General features: G+C 36.7%; 2 protein-coding genes across 3 annotated transcripts in view; one reads left to right on the forward strand and one right to left on the reverse strand.

Annotated features, from left to right (window-relative positions):
• Nucleotides 1–7,843, forward strand: part of LOC139945763 (uncharacterized) — a 68,524-nt gene extending 60,681 nt beyond the window's left edge. The window contains exons 37-38 of one of the 2 annotated variants that reach the window (XR_011787175.1): nt 627–4,094; nt 4,315–7,843. Coding sequence is in view for 1 of the 2 variants with exons in the window: in XM_071943167.1 (XP_071799268.1) it covers nt 627–803 (177 nt within the window). In the remaining variant the exon portion in view is untranslated. Of the gene's footprint in view, nt 1–626 lie in introns of both variants that reach the window. The other variant, XM_071943167.1, reaches the window with a different exon arrangement.
• Nucleotides 7,147–22,776, reverse strand: LOC139945764 (uncharacterized). The gene is made up of 7 exons (XM_071943168.1): nt 22,663–22,776; nt 19,568–19,705; nt 16,882–18,527; nt 15,169–15,247; nt 13,669–13,961; nt 11,897–12,019; nt 7,147–10,003 (listed from the first exon to the last, which is right to left on the reverse strand). Exons 2-7 carry the CDS (start codon nt 19,671–19,673, stop codon nt 9,956–9,958), a joined length of 2,295 nt encoding a protein of 764 aa, XP_071799269.1. The 5' UTR covers nt 19,674–19,705; nt 22,663–22,776; the 3' UTR covers nt 7,147–9,955.
• Between the last annotated feature and the right edge of the window lie 25 nt (nt 22,777–22,801).

The following is a 22,801-nucleotide window of genomic DNA, read 5'->3' on the forward strand; positions in this document are numbered from 1 at the left end:
TGGCTGGTAACCAGTTTCTGTCAAGCAAGATTTCTCTGTACTTAGCAATTTTGTATGCTTACTGGCTTTATAAAATTGGGCCCATGGTCTAGGGGATTGGTTATGGATAGTTAGTTGCTTATCATTCTGTAGATCTCGGTGGATCAATGAGGTATAATGTATGGGTCCCTAGAGTACTCCTCTGAAAATCAACGATAAAATACATGAATATGAGGTCGACAACATTTTCAAAATCCTACACAGGGTACTACGTTTCTCTACTTTGGGCAGTTGGCTGTGGGTAGAGAGCTGTGGGTAGTTGGTCGTGGGCTGTGGGTTGAGGGCTGTTGGCTGTGGGATGATGGCTTTGGGTTGAGGGCTGGGGGGTAGTGGGCTGTTGGTAGTGGGCTGTCGGTGGTGGGCTGAGGGCTGGAGATGGTGGGCTATGGATTGGCTCAATGGCTGTGGGTGTGGGTATTGGGCTGTGGGAAGTGAGCTGCAGATAGTGGGCTTAAAACCAATCTTTGTAATATATTTCGTTATTACAATGTTGAAATAGACACTTTTCAGGTTGATACCTCGTATAGAGTTAATGATTGTACACCTCATTCATATCAAATTCATGAATTTTGCATGTACAAATACAGGGCAATGTGGAGTATGGTACAGATGATGACGTGAGTTTGGAAGGACTGGACTACAATGACTACACCGCATCGGTCGATGTCAAACAGCTACAAGATATTGCCTCCGTGAGTAGTGGCAGTGTCATGAGTAATATAGATTGGGGTGCGGTGGATAGAATGATTGCTGATGTTCACTGACCCCTGAACCCACCGATGAAACATTGTGCTATTTTTATACCACATGATGCTGGAGACCATTGCACAAAGATACATGTAGCCCCCTAACTTAGGACTATTTTAAGACTAGTCTAAAATTTAAGACTAGTCCTACTCGTCCAAACTTGAGATAAGACTAGTCTTAACTCTTTGTGAAATCCACTCCATGTGCTGTCTGGACAGCTCATCAGCTTCTGATAGACTTTTTTCTTTTCAAAAAGCAATAAGTTTTCGGATGATAATACTTGGTGTTAATCTACAAGTAGACGTTCAATCTGTTTCCGTTTGAGTCCTCACCACTTGTTATGTTCCATGTAAGGTCCGGTTCATACGTCTTGCGAATGCTTCGTGCAAAGCGAATTTATTGGTGTCACAATTGGACGGGCAGCATGTGCCGATTATTGGGTCACCAAAACTTGGTTCCCATTAGCATGAATCGAGCTTAACTTGGTCCTTGTAACTTTGGCTAGTTTGTGAAATCTTTCTGATGATTGGATAATGCTCTCTCCTTCTGTCATGTCTGTTATGCATGTACCCCTATACCGACATACTGGTAACTCTTTTACTTCTTGTAATGAATCCTATCAAATTGGTTTCCAAAACGATTGCTCCCCACCTGTTTGTCGGGTTAGTCCAACATTTTTATCAATTTTCGGCCAAATATTGAAAAAATCACAAGGTCCAGCAATTTTATCTTTTATTTGCAAAATATTGAAAAAATCGCAAGGGGCAAGTTCAGCAATTTTATCAATTTTCGGCCAAATATTGAAAAAATCACAAGGGGCAAGTCCAGCAATTTTATCTTTTATTTGCAAAATATTGAAAAAATAACAAGGGGATAAGTCCAGCATTTTTACCAATTTTTGGCCAAATATTGAAAAAATCACAAAAGGGTAAAGCCAGCATTTTTATCAAATTTCGGCAAAATATTGAAAAAATCACAAGGGGTAAGTCCAGCATTTTTATCAATTTTTCGGCCAAATATTGAAGATATCGCAGTCCAGCAATTTTATCTTTTATTTGCAAAATATTGAAAAAATCACAAGGGGTAAGTCCAGCATTTTTATCAGTTTTTGGCAAAATATTGAAAAAATCACAAGGGGTATTTCAAGCATTTTTATCAGTTTTTGGCAAAATATTGAAAAAAAATCACAAGGGGTAAGTCCAGCATTTTTATCAGTTTTTGGCAAAATATTGAAAAATTCACAAGGGGTAAGTCCAGCATTTTTATCAAATTTTGGCAAAATATTGAAAAAATCATAAGGGGTAAGTCCAGCTTTATTTTTCAAATTTGGGCAAAATATTGAAAAAAATCACAATCCAGCAATTTTATCTTTTATTTGCAAAATATTGAAAATAAAAACAAGGGGTAAATCCAGAAATTTTATCAATTTTCGGCCAAATATTGAAAAAATCACAAGGGGTAAGTCCAGCATTTTTATCAAATTTCGGCAAAATATTGAAAAAATCACGTCCAGCATTTTTATCAAATTTGGGCAAAATATTGAAAAAATTACAAGGGGTATTTCAAGCATTTTTATCAGTTTTTGGCAAAATATTGAAAAAAAATCACAAGGGGTAAGTCCAGCATTTTTATCAGTTTTTGGCAAAATATTGAAAAATTCACAAGGGGTAAGTCCAGCATTTTTATCAAATTTTTGCAAAATATTGAAAAAATCACAAGGGGTAAGTCCAGCTTTTTTTCAAATTTGGGCAAAATACTGAAAAAAATCACAATCCAGCAATTTTATCTTTTATTTGCAAAATATTGAAAATAACAAGGGGTAAGTCCAGCAATTTTATCAATTTTCGGCCAAATATTGAAAAAATCACAAGGGGTAAGTCCAGCATTTTTATCAAATTTCGGCAAAATATTGAAAAAATCACTTCCAGCATTTTTATCAAATTTGGGCAAAATATTGAAAAAATCACAAGGGTTAAGTCCAGCATTTTTATCAAATTTGGGCAAAATATTGAAAAAATCACAAGGGGTAATTCAAGCAATTTTATCAATTTTCGGCCAAATATTGAAAAATCACAAGGGGTAAGTCCAGCAATTTTATCTTTTACTTGCAAAATATTGAAAAAGAATCACAAGGGGTAAGCCCAGCAATTTTATCTTTTATTTGCAAAATATTGAAAAAGAATCACAAGGGGTAAGTCCAGCAATTTTATCAATTTTCGGCCAAATATTGAAAAAAACACAAGGGTTAAGTTCAGCATTTTTATCATTTTTTGGCAAAATATTGAAAAAAAATCACAAGGGGCAAGTCCAGCATTTTTACTAATTTTCGAGCAAGTATTGAAAAAATCACAAAAGGGTAAAGCCAGCAATTTTATCTTTTATTTGCAAAATATTGAAAATAAAAACAAGGGTAAGTCCAGCATTTTTCCCAATTTTTGGCCAAATATTGAAAAAATCACAAAAGGGTAAGTCCAGCATTTTTATCAAATTTGGGCAAAATATTGAAAAAATCACGTCCAGCATTTTTATCAAATTTGGGCAAAATATTGAAAAAATCACAAGGGGTAATTCAAGCATTTTTATCAGTTTTTGGCAAAATATTGAAAAAAAATCACAAGGGGTAAGTCCAGCATTTTTATCAGTTTTTGGCAAAATATTGAAAAATTCACAAGGGGTAAGTCCAGCATTTTTATCAAATTTTTGCAAAATATTGAAAAAATCACAAGGGGTAAGTCCAGCTTTTTTTCAAATTTGGGCAAAATACTGAAAAAAATCACAATCCAGCAATTTTATCTTTTATTTGCAAAATATTGAAAATAACAAGGGGTAAGTCCAGCAATTTTATCAATTTTCGGCCAAATATTGAAAAAATCACAAGGGGTAAGTCCAGCATTTTTATCAAATTTCGGCAAAATATTGAAAAAATCACTTCCAGCATTTTTATCAAATTTGGGCAAAATATTGAAAAAATCACAAGGGTTAAGTCCAGCATTTTTATCAAATTTGGGCAAAATATTGAAAAAATCACAAGGGGTAATTCAAGCATTTTTATCAGTTTTTGGGCAAAATATTGAAAAAAAATCACAAGTGATAAGTCCAGCAATTTTATCAATTTTCGGCCAAATATTGAAAAATCACAAGGGGTAAGTCCAGCAATTTTATCTTTTACTTGCAAAATATTGAAAAAGAATCACAAGGGGTAAGCCCAGCAATTTTATCTTTTATTTGCAAAATATTGAAAAAGAATCACAAGGGGTAAGTCCAGCAATTTTATCAATTTTCGGCCAAATATTGAAAAAAACACAAGGGTTAAGTTCAGCATTTTTATCATTTTTTGGCAAAATATTGAAAAAAAATCACAAGGGGCAAGTCCAGCATTTTTACTAATTTTCGAGCAAGTATTGAAAAAATCACAAAAGGGTAAAGCCAGCAATTTTATCTTTTATTTGCAAAATATTGAAAATAAAAACAAGGGTAAGTCCAGCATTTTTCCCAATTTTTGGCCAAATATTGAAAAAATCACAAAAGGGTAAGTCCAGCATTTTTATCAAATTTGGGCAAAATATTGAAAAAATCACGTCCAGCATTTTTATCAAATTTGGGCAAAATATTGAAAAAATCACAAGGGGTAATTCAAGCATTTTTATCAGTTTTTGGGCAAAATATTGAAAAAAAATCACAAGTGGTAAGTCCAGCAATTTTATCAATTTTCGGCCAAATATTGAAAAATCACAAGGGGTAAGTCCAGCAATTTTATCTTTTACTTGCAAAATATTGAAAAAGAATCACAAGGGGTAAGCCCAGCAATTTTATCTTTTATTTGCAAAATATTGAAAAAGAATCACAAGGGGTAAGTCCAGCAATTTTATCAATTTTCGGCCAAATATTGAAAAAAACACAAGGGTTAAGTCCAGCATTTTTATCAGTTTTTGGCAAAATATTGAAAAAAAATCACAAGGGGCAAGTCCAGCATTTTTACTAATTTTCGAGCAAGTATTGAAAAAATCACAAGGGGGTAAGTCCAGCAATTTTATCTTTTATTTGCAAAATATTGAAAAAATAACAAGGGGGTAAGTCCAGCATTTTTCCCAATTTTTGGCCAAATATTGAAAAAATCACAAAAGGGTAAGTCCAGCATTTTTATCAAATTTCAGCAAAATATTGAAAAAATCACAAGGGGTAAGTCCAGCATTTTTATCAATTTTTCGGCCAAATATTGAAAAAATCGCAGTCCAGCATTTTTATCTTTTATTTGCAAAATATTGAAAAAATCACAAGGGGTAAGTCCAGCATTTTTATCAGTTTTTGGCAAAATATTGAAAAATTCACAAGGGGTAATCCAGCATTTTTATCAAATTTTGGCAAAATATTGAAAAAATCACAAGGGGTAAGTCCAGCTTTTTTTTCAAATTTGGGCAAAATATTGAAAAAAATCACAATCCAGCAATTTTATCTTTTATTTGCAAAATATTGAAAATAAAAACAAGGGGTAAATCCAGCAATTTTATCAATTTTCGGCCAAATATTGAAAAAATCACAAGGGGTAAGTCCAGCATTTTTATCAAATTTCGGCAAAATATTGAAAAAATCACGTCCAGCATTTTTATCAAATTTGGGCAAAATATTGAAAAAATCACAAGGGGTATTTCAAGCATTTTTATCAGTTTTTGGCAAAATATTGAAAAAAAATCACAAGGGGTAAGTACAGCATTTTTATCAGTTTTTGGCAAAATATTGAAAAATTCACAAGGGGTAAGTCCAGCATTTTTATCAAATTTTGGCACAATATTGAAAAAATCACAAGGGTTAAGTCCAGCATTTTTATCAGTTTTTGGCAAAATATTGAAAAAAAATCACAAGGGGCAAGTCCAGCATTTTTACTAATTTTCGACCAAGTATTGAAAAAATCACAAGGGGGTAAGTCCAGCAATTTTATCTTTTATTTGCAAAATATTGAAAAAATAACAAGGGGGTAAGTCCAGCATTTTTCCCAATTTTTGGCCAAATATTGAAAAAATCACAAAAGGGTAAGTCCAGCATTTTTATCAAATTTCGGCAAAATATTGAAAAAATCACAAGGGGTATTTCAAGCATTTTTATCAGTTTTTGGCAAAATATTGAAAAAAAATCACAAGGGGTAAGTCCAGCATTTTTATCAGTTTTTGGCAAAATATTGAAAAATTCACAAGGGGTAAGTCCAGCATTTTTATCAAATTTTGGCACAATATTGAAAAAATCACAAGGGGTAAGTCCAGCTTTTTTTTTCAAATTTGGGCAAAATATTGAAAAAAATCACAATCCAGCAATTTTATCTTTTATTTGCAAAATATTGAAAATAAAAACAAGGGGTAAGTCCAGCAATTTTATCAATTTCCGGCCAAATATTGAAAAAATCACAAGGGGTAAATCCAGCATTTTTATCAAATTTCGGCAAAATATTGAAAAAATCACGTCCAGCATTTTTATCAAATTTGGGCAAAATATTGAAAAAGAATCACAAGGGGCATTTTTATCAAATTTCGGCAAAATATTGAAAAAAATCACAAGGGGTAAGTCCAGCATTTTTATAAATTTTCGGCCAAATATTTAAAAACGGGTTTTTGCCAAATTGAAAAGCTCACATGAGTGTCAGCAAGTTGTAGAAGTTTGTATGAAACAATGTTAACTTTTGAAAAGGTAGTAATTGGAATACGTTCAAGTATAATTTTTTCCTTTCTTTCAATTTCTTTTTTAGGTTTACAATGTTATCTGTTCCAACTTGTATAATATTTTGGGTGTAAAAGCAATAAACAATGAAATAATATGTAATTTTAAATGATATAATCTAATCAGCAATGATCCATATTTTGAACCGTTTTCATGTTTCTGCAAACTTCTTTTATGAAACGTATGTGAATACTAAGCAATATTTCTTACAGTAAACTGTTGACGTTGTGTTCATGAATAAGTTAATTTTAGTAACTTGTGATCTTAAGGAGATTTTTTGGTCAAGTTTTGTTTCACCACATGGGTGCACCCAGGTGCTTACGAAATGAATGGTACTACAGTTTCCAAATCCTCATTGCACATTGATCAATGTGTGTATGCTAAGTTATTTATTAATGATCAATTCAAAAATATAATAAGCAATATTTTATGACATTTCTCTGCTTTTGAAGATGAGGAGGTTAATAAATTTTAAAGAGTATAAATGATTTGAAGGAGTAGAGTGTTTTTTTGCTTGTCATGTATCACCCCAATCTACCCTGAATGTGCTCAGGACCATCGTTAAAGAAAAACTCTTTCCTCAACAACTTCAAAATTTCTAATGTAAGAGAATACACTTACTATTTCCTCATAAAAGTCATCCAGCAACAGAGTACAGCATTCTCCTGAAGACGATCAGAGCATACTGATCGAAATGTCGAGTCGGTAATAACCGGTTCTTTTCAGAACCAACACTACTCAACAGAGATATCCACATGGTGTGACAGCAAACCTCTCTTAGCAAACCATTGGTTCAATTTATTAATCTATTCTGACCCAACTCCTGAGTAGGGGTTAGTGGTAAAACCCTGGGGTATTCTTGAAAAAAAGTGCCATCAGAATTAGTTAGTCGTTAAGTGCTACCACAGTTCATAATAAACATGATTATATGCAGCTACATAATGTGAAGGCAGCTACATGTTAAAAGTTAGTCAGAGTAGTTGTCAATAACGCAAACTAAAAACATGTACTCGTGTAATTCACACTCCAAAAACATCTCTGTTGCTGAGCATTAATTTATGTACAGAAAATCATCATCTACAATAAGAAACTTCCACTTTTTAAAAAAGATTTGAATTCCATTTATCAGGAATTATATTTCATTGAAGACAAGCTGTACACATTATTACATAGAAAACCTTGTATATACACATGTTAAGAAAGGCCTGATGCCTTCAGTTTATACAAGTTTTTTTTTAAATACTTTCAGGAGTACAAGATGAACTCTTATTTTGGCACAACTTTGTCCTGTTTTAAATTTATCGATTGAAAACAATGTAATGCAGGCTAGGCAGAAAAAGTCCATTAAAAATTTTTACTAAATATCAGTGCTCAAAATCTGTTAACAGAAGAAAAACCTCATCTAATATCTGGCACAACAAACAAGAAGCAGTAGCAATTCTTTTACAACATGGTCATGAACAAAAAAAAAACCAAACAAATCTGTTTTTATATCTTGCTGGATATTACTGCAAAGATTTTATGAACTATGCTTTAAAATCAATGTGCAATAACCTCATACCATCATACTTAAAGGCAGTGGACACTTTTGGTAATTACTCAAAATAATTATTAGCATAAGACCTTATTTGGTGACGAGTAATTGGGAGAGGTTGATGGTATAAAACATTGTGAGAAACGGCTCCCTCTGAAGTGCCATAGTTTTTGAGAAAGAAGTAATTTTCCACGAATTTGATTTTGAGACCTCAGATTTAGAACTTGAGGTCTCGAAATCAACCATCTAAACGCACACAACTTTGTGTGACAAGGGTGTTTTTTCTTTCATTATTATCTCGCAACTTTGATGACCAATTGAGCTCAAATTTTCACAGGTTTGTTATTTTATGCATGTTAAGATACACCAACTGTGAAGGTTAGTCTTTGACAATGACCAATAGTGTCCACTACCTTTAAGGCAAGTTCAAGTGCACAGATGTGGTTGACACGTGATTGACCACAGACTAGCAACATTTTTGAACCATTGGTAGACAACAAAAGATAGATTAACAAATGTTATTTGCAAGAAATATCCAAAATGTGTGATCAATCCATCGAAAAATGTTCCTTTTTAAAATCACACCAACCTGTTTGAGAAATAATTAAAAACAACTTAAACAGAAATGTACTTTGCATGTACAATGGCAAGGAGTTTGCGCTAAGAGACAGCAGCCTGAATAAAAAACAATAGAGATAAGTTCAAGGGAAGGTACGTGTATAATATAATATGTACAACGTTAGGGTAAAATTCATCCCTGAAAAAATCTACATGTGATAAAAGATAAACAACAAAGTGCCTAAAACAGCATTTTGTTTATGTACACAATTTATTTAGTTTGGGTGGGGGTAGGAAAGGTTTATCACATCTTACAACAGCAGCCGAAATGACAAGAAAGTTTCAATTTGATTAAAAATCAACAATTTTTTTCCAAAATATTTAGCACTGTTTTCAATCTGTTGCTAACATTTTTACAAAGTTAGATTTTTAAATTTTGTTTTGCACTGGTGGCTGTCCATACTTATCCCCCACTTTTGCCAACCAGTGACATTGTAAAAGACAGATCTAAAGACCCCTTCCATTGGCTACTATCACTAAGGTCAAGCAATAGCAAGGCCCAGTTCCATGGCTCTGCTTACAGCCAAATTCTGCGCTTACTATCACCATTCTCGGATAACGTGCAAGGGCCAAATTTCTGTGCTGGCTGTGTAAGCATAGAATGCCTAGTAACGTGGAGTACACATGCGCACAAGCCAAAATTCCCTGCTTACCTGTGAAATACGCTTGACGTAAGCGCAGAGTTCCCTGCTTCCATAAGCGCCAATTCTTTGCTTACGGTAACCAGAGCCATGAAATTGGGTCCTGATCTTCAATAACCTCAGTGAGGGCGCTGTTTGGGTCTCTGACATCATATGCAATGCGTCTATCACACATACTCAAAGACTGTTGATATTTGTAGTGTTGACCTATTGCCAAATAGTCGCCGCATGTGACGTGCGTGCAAGGGGTCATTAGGTAGAGGTATTTGTCAGCCCAAGCCTGATATTTCAAGGAGGCAATGAAAGCGATTTCCTCCATGCCTTGGTGCCCTTAAAATGCTACAGTAGAAATTTACAATTTCCTCGTATGGGTGCCCTTTACCAAGGAGAAAATGCCTTGGTGCCCTTGCCCTATACAAAATGAATTGGTTTGAATTGATTTACTCATCATAAAGCATAATAGGGTGCCCTTTACCAAAGAAAAAAGCCTTGGTGCCCTTGCCCTTTAAAAAACGAAGCATACAGGCCTGACAAGCCATTCTGGCAATTATGGAAGACTGGAGGAAAGGAAGCTCATATCATCTGAATGATACAACTACTCCTTGTACAGCGGCCATGTTTAGTCTGGTTTACAGTCATGTCATCAGTACAGCTGGCTACTGTGTGAGGATCAACCTAGACCTGGCATGATGTAAGCGATATTGTCCAGCGTAGATCCCTGTATAAAAACAATACCATCTTCATATAAGCCAAGTAGAAATAACAGGCATGAAATTTGTTTCGAGGAAAAAGAAGGAAAACATTTTTCAGCACAAGGGCTGACCTTCATGTACAAATGATGTAGGTTTTAATAGATTTTGTTTACCCTTATCACTGCTTTTTAATGAAACGATTCTGATTTTTCCAATGGCAAAAAAGTCGAAACAGACTTAAGGCCATCATACACTTTCGGCACAGAAAAAAAAAAAAGTTCACAGATTTACAAATAACTTACAGGGTTTACAGAAGGTAATGGTGAAAGACTTCTCTTGAAATATTATATATTGAAATGCTTTACTTTTACTAACAATTATCAATTCTCGTTGTCGAGAATTACGGATTTATTTTAAACACATGTCATCACACCGCGAAACGTGCGGAAACAAGGGTGGGTTTTCCCCGTTATTTTCTTCCGACTCCGATGACCGATTGAGCCTAAATTTTCACTGGTTTGTTATTTTTTATATCAGTTGTGATACACGAAGTGTGGGCCTTTGGACAATACTGTTTACCGAAAGTGTCCAATGACTTTAAGTAGGAAGAATATCATTCCTGAATTAAAGGAACGTAACCGAATTGGTAAGAAACAAAAATTGTGAAGATCACAGACTTACATTTAACTTACACAGTCTAATGATAATGGTAGTGGAAAACATCCCTTGAAATATTTCTGTCTGAAATTTCATATTTGATGAAAAATAAATAATCTAATTTCGCATTTGGAGTTTATCGCTCAGTGAGCGTTTTATTCGTTTTTGTTTTGGCATCAATGCGATGCAAAATGTGTAATCAGTATTTCACTATTCTCTAGTTGCTAGCAAAACCATTTCTGTAAAGTTCCTTTAAGACAGGCTCAAGGAATACTCTATTGACCTGCCGTCGATTTCACAAAGAGTTAGGACTCGTCTTATCTCGAGTTAGGACGAGTAACTCTTCCTAACTTAGGATTAATCTTAAGGTCTGCATGCTACAGTGCAGGGTTGGGACTCGTCCCAAGTCCTAAGATTAGTCTTAAGTTGGGAAGAGTTTTGTGAAATCGACAGCAGGGCCCACTTTTATAGCGCTGCTTAACGGCATCCGACATTTGATTAAGCTTGAGCATATTTCACAGGTTAGCAAGAAAAGTAGGCGGCCATCTTGCTTGTCACCATTGATTTGTATTTTTCAATTCGAGATCAATGGATTGTGCAAGCTAGAGGCAGTTCGAATCCTATATTTTTTTTAGTAAGAAGTGCAACAGGTCATTGGTTTGAATCCCACCCGAGTATCATGCCTCTCAGAATGAGTATACAGTGCTAACAAACATCAGTGTTATAGTAAAACCAAAATGGATGACCAGCGTTTCTTTGGGTATACTATTAAGCTCAGGTATTTGTGAAGTGAGTGAAGTCCAGCATTTTCATCAATTTTTTGCCAAATTGAAAAGCTCACATGAGTGTCAGCAAGTTGTAGAAGTTTGTATGAAACAATGTTATCTTTTGAAAATGTAGTAATTGGATCACGTTTAAGTATAATTTATTCCTTTCTTTCAATTTGTTTTTAGGTTTTACATGTTATCTGTTTGTTCCGTCTTGGATAATATTTTTGGATGTAAAAGCAATTAAAAATGAAATATGTATTTTTTATGGATATAAGCCAATCAACAATGATCAAAACTTTAAGCCGTATTCATGTTCCTGCAAACTTCTTTTATGAAATGTATGTGGATGTAGTATCCACTAGATACTAAGCAATTATTTCTTACAGTAAAGTGTTGATGTTGTTTTCATGAATAAGTTAATTCTAGAGATGTGAGTATACAGTGCTAACCAATATCGGTGTAACGGTAAAAACCTAAAATGGATGAACTTACCAACGTCTCTTTGGGTATACTATTAAGCTCAGGTACTTGTGAAGTGAGTGACATTAGAGGAGCCAAGGCACATAACGTAGAATCTAATAAGACCGATAGACTCCCATGAACCTCCACCTGACCCTAGGGGTGAACAAGGAATAAAGATAACAAAGGCTGTAATCTACAGTGTTTGTACTGATAAAAAAAACAGTCATTATTATTATTATTTAAAATTCTCTCCACAGTTGTGACACTTGTGTCCTTACGCAAGACACTTAACCATTGCTTCGTCCTTAGGATGGGACGTAAAGCCGTTGGTCCCATGTGTTGTGTAACGCGTGTAAAAAAAACACAATGCACTTATCGAAAAGAGAAGGGGTTCGCCCTGGTGTTCCTGGCTGTGGCTGCTGTATGCGCCGTAGCACCTTGTAAACCTCTAGAAGGTGCTAAATAATTGGGTCTCATCAGAATTCATCACTGCAATAACCTATCTTTCTGAAAGTTTGTATAAAATCAGCACCTTGAGTTCCTTGTTTGGTAGATACGTGCGCTATATAAGACTTTGATATAAAGTTCAGTACAGATACACACAAAAGAGATATAAACAAGATATGGAGAACGCAAGAATGAAGAGGAAAAATTGTAAATATTTCCTATAACCTAAAAGTTCAGTCTGCCGAGGGGGGAGGATACAAAATTACAAAGATATTAACAGTTTAAAACTTTGAGTTGAATGGGGTGAATCAATTCTAATCCTCTGGTTAAACATTTCTGTAGCAATTTCATGAACAAAACATTTTTATCAGTTTGTATTCGGTCAGATGACTCGTCCAGTCATGCCCAGTGACAAGACGCCAGCACTAATCCTGATTGTTATACCTACCATGGTAACAGATTGAAAATTTGTATTGGTCGAGAGCCAATCATTTGGTATATTACAAAGAAGCTTGTTATACCTCGGTATCTAATTATGAAGTTTGATTGGTCGAGAACCAATCACATGATGTGCAACAAAAACGCATGTACCATGGCACGGCGGGTAACATGAGTGATGTTAACCGCTGTACATCAACTTGATCGTTCCCACCGTTGGTCGATTTCCAGCGCTAGTACGAAACGGCCGCGGGTTCGAGGGAACAGTGAAGAATGGTTTCTTCTGTTCGTCTGCTTTATTAAACTATGCATACTCGTCGTAATTAATGTTTGAGGATGACAACAGAACTTTGAGAAGAGGAGTAATCGGGTGCCATTTGCCCCCTCGGGTGTACAAAACGCCATGGACCCCGTCACAGCGTGCAACAATTGTATAATGTTACATGTCTTGGGTCTGGTAACATGAAAAGTGATGTATCCCGCGATACACAACCTGGATCATTTCCACCTATGGTAGTGAGCAGAGCAAGAGTATGAGGTTGTAATTACGCTGGTACTATGTAAACTGATATACATTCCTCTGCGATATGTCGCCGGGAACAGTGAAGCAACATTTCTGTTTCTGTTTGGCACTGCACTTTGTTATCGTCTTCTCTCATTACACCAAATTCACTCATGTAATGTTTGTTTCCTCCTGCAATATTATTACCATGGTATAACAAAAAAATTGTTGCACGCTGTGTCGGGGTCCATGATGTTTTGTACACCTGAGGGGGCAAATGGCACCATTTGCCTCCGCCATTTGCCACCATGGACCCCATCACAGCGTGCAACAATTGTATATTGTTAGGACTGACTGAAAGATATTTTGCATGCGAGTATGAAAAAAGCAAATAACAACTTTTATCTGCACCTACCACATGATTCTGTAATCTGTCGCCAACCAATGACAAGGATTCTCCAAGTAACTTCAGATGAGCAGCGCAATCAATCGGCTCGGTCCGCAGTGAGAAATGTCGGACGGGACTCCCTCTAGGCGACCTTGAACCCTTCCCCGAGGAACTGGAACGTCGGAGTTTCTGCTTCGATAGGCTCGGTACGTTCTTATGCTTGACGATCTGCATGCGTTGCTTACTGTACCAGAACAGCTTCTCCTTCTCGGGCAACTGGTGCCATAGAGTGCCCATCGTTTTACTGATTCCTGAAAAATCTGGACAGCAGTGGACAAAATACAAAACATGTTTCTCTAGAATCTGGATTAAAAATCCCAATTCCATGGCTCTGCTTACCGCCGTATTCTGCGCTTGTGATCACCATTCCCTGCTTGCAGGGCAAACGCAGAATTTAGGAACTAGCCTTGTCAGTGTAGCATACCTAGTAACGTGGAGTACGCACGCGCACAAGAAATTTTTTCCTGGCACCTGTGAATTACACTTGGCGAAAGCATGGAATTCCTGCTTCCACAACAAGCGTTGATTCTTTGCTAAGGGTAAGCATAGCCATTGAAATGGGCAAATAAAACTACTATTCGTTCAGACAGCTCGAGGCTGAACCCGATGCGGTTTATCTTATGTTTTAAGAGGTCACACAGCACCGTGACCCAACACAACAACATCCGCTACAAGCATGTACAGAAGATGCTTGCTTTCACAATTTATGGCATGTTACGCAACACGTCCTGGGTCACCAATCACCTGTGAGGACTATGTTTTTATTCTGTCCAAACACAGAGCTAAAAGATAAAACCGAAACACCCTCGCCATCCAATAAAGTTTTAGCTAGATTCATTAAATATTGTTTGAAGCTTTGCATGGTGTAGATAAATAGGAAGAAACTATAACAAAATAGCAAACTTGCTACCTCAAAATGTGTAAATCTCTTTTGAAGACGAGCGGAGTATACTGTTCGAAATGTCGAGACCACAAAGGCTCTTTTCAGAGCCAACATTCACACAAAAGAGATTTACACATGGTTGTACCCGCAAGTTTACTATTTATTTATAGTTTCTTCCATTTAAGTTTTAAGAGCGTTCACAGTCAGACACACAAAGCTGAAATTGAGTTAAAAACTGCCTAAACCCGACTTAAAGGAACACGTTGCCTTGGATCGGTCGAGTTGGTCTTTGAAAGGCGTTTTCAACCGTTTGTTATAAAATGCATATGATTAGAAAGATATTTTTAAAAGTATCACTCGACTCCAATAAATAGCTGACCGTGTTAGTTCGCAAAGTAAAAGGAAAACACCGCAATTTCGGGGCATAACTGTGTTGATCATTGTATTCTACTTTTAAAACATCTTTCTAACCATATGCATTTTATAACAAATGGTTTCAAACGATTTTCAAAGACTAACTCGACCGATCCAAGGCAACGTGTTCCTTTAAGTGCTGTGCCTGAAAGACCTCTTAGTAAACTTACCGAGGCCTGGATTCTGAGCAACTACTCTCGGCCTTGTGTGAGCACACCACAACATGTACGCTGACAATGGCTTCTTTTCCTGTAAGTGGGAGTGTAAGTATCAGTACAAATTAATGATTAGTAATCACACTGTACATGTTGTGAAACCATAGAGTTATATATAAGAACTAGAGGGCGCACGAGTGACAAACGCCACGGGACCGCAAGATGACAAGCGCGTCATTCTGCACGCGCGTTGAATATGAAATACACGTTTGAGTTTTTTTTATTGAACGCTCACGCGATGCTGTTTGTTCAACTTACAAAATGGCCGCACAAACACACGCTGTGAGATGCCAGTTTTGTCAACTTAGAAAATGGCCGCCTGCGCGCATGCCGGAGCGCATATATAGGCCAGTGCGCCCTCTAGTTCTTATATATAACTCTATGTGTGAAACACAAGTCTGAAACACTAGCCTTGTCCAAGGCTCTTTACGCAAGCACAGGCCCGCTGCTATGAATTCACGAATTGTATAGATACTATACAACCTTGTTGTAACCTCGTTGATACCTTGAAAAGCCATGCTTCGACCCCACAGTATCAAGTACTGTTATGTGTAACGTGCGGTTTATAGTATCTATGCAGTTCGTGAATTCATAGCCGGCCAGTGCTTGCGTAAAGAGCCTTGGACAAGGCTACTGAAACACAAGAAAACATGGAAGTATGACAAAAACATTTTAGTGCAATGTCAAACAAGGCAATTTACAGGCAACCAGTTCCTGGCAATCTCAAAGAAGAAAAACCACTTAAAGACATTGGTAATTGTCAAAGACTAGTCTTCACAGTTGGTGTATCTGCTGTCGATTTCACAAAACTCTTCCTAACTTAAGATTCATCTTAGGACTTAGGACGAGTCCCAACCCTGCACTGTAGCATGCAGACCTTAAGATTAATCCTAATTTAGGATGAGTTACTCGTCCTAACTCGAGATAAGACGAGTCCTAACTCTTTGTGAAATCGACCCCTGTATCTCAACATATGAACAAAATAACAAACCTGTGAAAAATTTGAGCTCAATCGGTCGTCGAAGATGCGGGATATTAATGAACGAAAAAAAACACCCTTGTCGCACCATGGTCACACGAAGTTGTGTGCTTTCAGATGCTTGATTTCGTGAACTCAAATTCTAAATCTGAGGTCTCAAAATCAAATTCGTGGAAAATTACATTTTTCTTGAAAACTACGTCACTTCAAAGGGAGCTGTTTCTCACCATGTTTTATACAATCAACCTCTCCCCATTACTCGTAATCAAGAAAAGTTTATGCTAATAATTATTTTGAGTAATTACCAATAGTGTCCACTGCCTTTAATTATGATACTTTGTCCTTGTAAACAATGTAAAAATTGCCTCGTATATTACAGAAGAAGCATCCCAAATACATGTACGAGTATCAGTATGAAACTATATGCGAAATGAAAAATAATGAACAGGTCCTGGGCCAAATTAGTACATTTCAAACAACCAAAGGCTAAGAATAAAGGCTCCAATATCAAAACAAGGTGATCAATACAGATCTTTTATCAACATACAGGTTCCTTATCATTGCAAAAATATCAATATTAAAGCCTTCTTTATCAATGCAAACTGCATCCATTTTCATGAACTTTCTAAATAAAAAACATGTAAAAACAGAGTAAAATAACATACATTATGCACAGAACTAAATATCACCTTTGTAACACCATTCTCAGCTTTGGCTCCTTTCTTTAACTTCTCCTTCTTCTTCTTCTTTTTCTTATCTTTATCTCCTTTCTTGCTGGACTTCTTGGCGACTTTCTTGGTCTTTCCAAACAATCCTAAATCCCCAAGACCTGGCAGTCCCATAAGATCCGATGCAAACCCTGGCGAGGTGGCTTCATGACCTGCCATAAAGAAACTCTCGTCGTCTATTGCTGTGGAGGGACTCTTCAAGTCTAAACTGCCGTGTAGAAGACTAGGTCCGCTATCAAACTGTCCAAACATATGAGAGGCCGTCACTGGGTCTAAACCAACGTTACGATTTGGCTTCTTGGTCCCTGTGTTAATAAACTTAGCTTTATGTTTCTTCGGTTCTTTGCTCTTGTGCTTTTTGCTCTTGTGTGCGGAGAAGGTATCTGAATCGGTGAGTTTCTTTTTCTTCTTTTCCGGTTTGCTTTTACTGGATTTGATTTTGGTTGCGGGGGTTTCGGACTTCGTCTCATCGATGACTAATTCTTCCAATGACTCGTCCATAGACAGTAAATTGAGGTTTGAATGACTGGTAGCGCTTTTACTACTTTTGGACTTTTTCTTCTTGGATTTGTCATCATCTTTGGCGGTATCAGGGGTCTTAGAGATTGAACTACTTGGAGATTTCATTGTAGACTTGGTCTTGCTTTCATCTTTCACCGGCAACTTGGTCTTGCTTTCGTCTTTCACCGGCATCTTAGTCTTGCTTTCAACTTTCACCTGCAATGGTTTATTTGTTGATTTTGAGGCAGACTTAGGTAAGTCTTTAATAATGTTTTTCTTAGACGACTCTGCCTTTTTCACACTTTTTGTTGTTGTTTTTGGTGTTGATTTGTTCGTTTCTTCAGCTTTACTGACAGGTTTAGGCACCTTTTCTATTTCTGATGTTTTTCTTTTCTTGTTTCCTTTGCTGGATTCCGACACCGCAGATGTTTCTTCCGATTCAGCGTCATCGCGCTTACGCTTCTTTGTCTGCGGTGGTCTCTTAGTCTCTGCTGCTGCCAGCGCTTCTTCAAACGTCTTCTTGACTTTCTCTACTTTACCTTTGGCCACTTTGCTCTGTTTATCTCTCGACGGCCGCGATTCTTTCTTAGCCGTTTCAAAATCGTTACTCTTGCCTTTATCCTTAGGAGAAAGGATGAGTTTGAGTTTAATGCCTTGCTCCTCTTTGACGGAGACGTTAGAATCTTCATGAATACTAATCGGAGGCAGGGCACCCTGGCGGGATTTCTTAGCATGTCTTGACGTGCTTTGCTTCTCCGTGCTACTATCTTCATGTACCGCTGGTTGTGGTTTATGGAGGGGTTTAATTTTGATAGTTTGCGGACGATTGCCTTTGCCGACAACATGAAGGAGTTGAGCTTCTTCGACTTCCTCATCTTCTTCTTTATCTTGTGACGTCACTGATGAGGATTCTCGACTTGGTTTACTGGATGACGTAATCGTCCAGGAATCCCCAGAGTCTTTCTTCCCGCCTTTCTTATGATGTAGAGAGATGACGCCAAGCTTTTGAGGTTCTGTACTAGTGGGTGTTTTCATGGTTTCTTCAGCTTCTGTTAGTTTAGCTGATTTCCTCCTGTTGCGGCTCGGTCGGGAGGACTGAGGCTCTTCTGTATTCAAGTCATGATAATAAAAACAAGAACGTGAGTATTTGTCTTAGACTAAACTAAAGTATTTACAGCATTATGTACATTTAAGGGTCAATCATTGTGAGGAACACTTTTGCAAAGTAGCCTTACTGAAAATTATAGAACAATCTGACTCTATCTATATCATAAATTTATCTTCATCTTCAAAATACAGTGCATTATTTCACTTCAGACCATTTGATGTTCACTTTGATTTAGTTCATCACCAGTCACATTGCAAGTTTAATGAAGATGTGACAACAGCAGTCGATTTGAATGTTAGTATCATGATAATAGTTTGTGATAGAGTGACTAACACTAATCAAAAGTAAAATGTGTTTATAAACAATACTGTGACAAAATTGCAACCAAAGGTTCATAGAACTAATTAAGATGGATATGTTCGACAACAAATATGAGCGGTAGTTGCTATTAAACATTCTTGCCCTTATTCGGGTAAAGTAATTGATTGATTCAGGAGTTGATATGGTTTAGGAAGAGCCATGTGTGAGTTTACTCTTTGAGGATGTCATGATTTAAATGAATAGACCCTTGCACTGACATTAGATGTTGCTACTCTCTGCAAATGAGTGTCTGCAATTTAGGGAGTAAAATACTCAAATTGCATGACAAAATACAGTGCACATTTTACCTCGCACGTCGCCTAAAGTGAGCAGTGTACTGTAACACAAAGAGGATCATACTCCCTTAAATTTCACAACCAATATTGATAACAAAGTGTATTCATGATCAGCATTGTAGCCATTGTGGGCGACACTGGGCAGGCCCACCCGGAACTCACAATTTTCGCCCAGAACTTTGAGAACAATACACTATGCGTCCAGTACAGATTTCCCCCGAAGAAATCAAAATATTGTTCACGGTTCATTGACCTCAGCAGTGGACCCCACACTTTCAGCTGGCCCTCGGTGGACTTTTAAAAATGTTGATTTACAGCCCACAGTAAAATTGGCCTAGCTTCAATCCTGTTCATGATGTCATCAGGTAAATTGAGTGACTACCTTGAGTTGGTTCCTCTTCATCATAGATGACGTCTTCTTGACTAATGTTGTCTTGTTCAAACTCTACACTGCTCGCCCTCTTTCTCTTTCTACTCCTGCTAGACATAGTGATTTCAGATTGTACTCCAAGGATGCTGCCTGCAGTCAAGGGATAACAAATCGATAAAATGTAAAAGTTATTTTAAAGAGGTAACTACAACTTACAAGGCTAGACTACTGTACATGAAGATTTCAATTATAAACTTTACAGAATTGGTTTTGCTAGCAAAACAGTTGTTGGCAGTGTAAGCACTTTATGTAAACCAACATATACATAAACTGACAAACCTGTAGAAGTTTGAGATTGATTGGCTTTTTGGGTCACGAGAGAATAGTGAAAAACCGATCACAAATTTTGCATTGCATCAAAGCCAAAACAAAAATTAACAAAACGCTCACTGAGCGATAAACTCCAAATGCGGAATTAGATTATTTATTTCCATCAAATATGAAATTTCAGACAGAAATATTTCAAGGGATGTTTTCTACTATCATTTTCATTAGACCGTGTAAGTTTTATGTTAAAATCTGTGATCTTCACGATTTTTGTTTCCTACCAATTCTGTACATTCCTTTAAAGGGTGTGTATAGGCTACGTATGGTTTATTACTCCCCAAAGAATATCACCAAAAAAATTACTTGGTACAGAACAATAGAGAGCTTTTGTTTTTGTAACACATTGTAAGAAATGACCCCAGTTGGAGTAAAGTACAATTACTTCTAGAGAGAGGTATTTTTTGACCCTAAATTTTGAAAATGAGAAAGGCTTCAGGCATAACACGCAGGCCACGGAGGCCATTGCCTCTCTTGCCCTGGTCTTGGCCTTGGTGCTCCTTCAAAAGTTTCCAATAGGCGTTAAGATTTGTCATTTGTAGTGCCCTTTGCAAAATATAAATGGCCTTGCCCTCGTTAAAGATGAGGAGATTTTACCCATTTAAAGACACTGGACACCTTTGGTAATTGTCAAAGACCAGTACTCTCAATTGGTGTACCTCAACATAATTTTTTTTTCATGCAAAAAAAAAAGCCTGTGATAATTTGAACTCAATTGGTCGTCAAAGTTGCGAGATAATAATGGAAGAAAAAACACCCTTGTCATCACACAAAGTTGTGTGCTTTCAGATGCTTGATTTTGGGACCTCAAAATCTAGGTATCAAATTCATGGAAAATTACTTCTTTCTCGAAAACTACGTTACTTCAGAGGGAGCCGTTTCTCACAATGTTTTATGCTATCAACAAATCCCCATGGCTTGTTACCAAGTAAGTTTTTTTTTGCTAACAATTATTTTGAGTAATTACAAATAGTGTCCACTGCCTTTAAGAGATTAAACCTTGATGGGTAAGGTCAACATTTTGCTCAATCTTAACTTCTGTCTAAAGGAACGACAGTGATGAAGTGATTTTTTATTCCAAAACTTAAGTAGAGAGTTATATGATAACACGGTTGAGCATTAGCAGCCTTGCACAAAGGAGACTGGGATACAGTTCATCTGATGATGCCAAAGTGAAACGTTTCTAAACAGTATACATCCTGTCAGTAGTAAGCTTGGGCGATACCACGATATTATCGAATATCGCGATACCAATTTGGAAACGATTTCGATATAGGATCTATTTGGTTTTAATCGAAATATCGCGATATCGATTAAGTATCGCGATATCGATTAAGTATCCCGATATCGATTAAGTATCGCGATGTATTTCCTAGCCGAGACATCTCGCACCCCATAGGTTTGGAGTAAAACCAGAAGAATAGGTCATTAGAACACCTCTCTTATGCTATGACTGTCTCTTCTACAACCAGGGGTCGAAATTAAGTGTATTTTCTTGGTAGTCAGTAGGTCTAGTAACCAAGAATTTTTAGTAGCCCTGATGAGATTTTGGTAGCCCGAAAAACACACTATGTCTTGAGTCAAGGCACAAACTTTACAATACACCATCAGCACAGTTTATTGCTGTTTGTGATATTAATTTTTGCATTTTTTTCCCACTAGCCTGTCGGGCTATCAAACTGGAAAAATGAGTAGCCCGGCTGTAAATCTGGTAGTCCTGGGCTAGCGGGCTAGTGGCAATTTCGACCCCTGACAACTTTCAGTGAGAGTTTGAAGACTTAATTAATCGCGATTATATTGAATATCGCAAAATTTTGTAAGCGATATAATATCGTGAATAAAATAAATCGATATCGCCCAAGCTTAGTCAGTAGTCAGTCCTTTGTGTCTCCATAAACAAAAGTTTCTGCTGTGCAATTCAAATTTGCGAACAAAGACTTAAAAACTTAAAATTTTGGCACACAGACTTACAGTTCTTACAAACAAATTGCCTTTTCGAAAAAGCTACCGTGCATGCATGCAGTACATCTTGTGACAAAAAAATGTTGCTAAAAAACAGTTACATTTCCACATACAAAAAGTAGAAAAGCAGTATACATAATATTTAAAAACTTGCAGGAAATCTGGATTTTACACAATAATAAGCCTTCCTTCGGCATGTTTGCCTTGAGCACTTGACCTTATTTAATATTATTATTAGGCCTACTTAAAAAATATGATCATCAGAGTCAGACTGAGTGACAGCGGAAGTGAAAGAAAACAATTGAAGTTACTTGGGGCCCAGGAAATGAATAAGAAGTGTAGTCAGTCTGTTGGGAGGATCCAATAAAGGGTTAATGAGTCGATCGCAACTAAGTTTACTAATGACAACCCATTATTTATTTGGCTTTGTTGTTGTTGGTAGTTTTTGAAATTGAGGAGGGTTAGTTAGTGTTGGAAGACTTTGGCGGGCGACTTGCTATGGGACGAGATGAATGGCTTCCAGTTAGTACAGCCGCACAGACAAGGGAATGTTTATACACACTACTACCAGAGTAAATCATAGTAAATCATACTCCATATTTTATAGTTATGGAATATTGCTTTTGAACTTTTGAGAGCTATCGATAGGCCTAGGCGAGTAGGCCTACGTACGTCTAAAAAAGTCAGGCCCAAGGTAATTTTGATCAATTAGAGCCTTTCAATATAACATCTAATTAGTTTACCAACTTTTGTAACCTTACCTTATTACAGAAAAACTGTAAAGTAAAGACAAAGCGAGTGCAGAGCCAGAACTAACGCTCAGTTTGCGTAGAGAAATTTCTTTTGATTGATGAGGTTGCCGCCATTGATAGCTGAATTGAAGGGCGCCACCAACTGTTC

This window comes from Asterias amurensis, chromosome 13, assembly GCF_032118995.1.
Source record: "Asterias amurensis chromosome 13, ASM3211899v1".
Classification (NCBI taxonomy): Eukaryota; Metazoa; Echinodermata; class Asteroidea; order Forcipulatida; family Asteriidae; genus Asterias; species Asterias amurensis.

Coding starts and splice junctions, on each gene's coding strand:
- LOC139945764 (XM_071943168.1), bottom strand. CDS start 19,673: ATGTCTAGCAGGAGTAGAAAGAGAAAGAGGGCGAGCAGTGTAGAGTTT. Junction 12,020..13,668: donor ACAGATTACAGAATCATGTG/GTAGGTGCAGAT, acceptor GTTCACCCCTAG/GGTCAGGTGGAGGTTCATGG. Junction 10,004..11,896: donor GTATACCCAAAGAGACGTTG/GTAAGTTCATCC, acceptor GTTTTTATACAG/GGATCTACGCTGGACAATAT.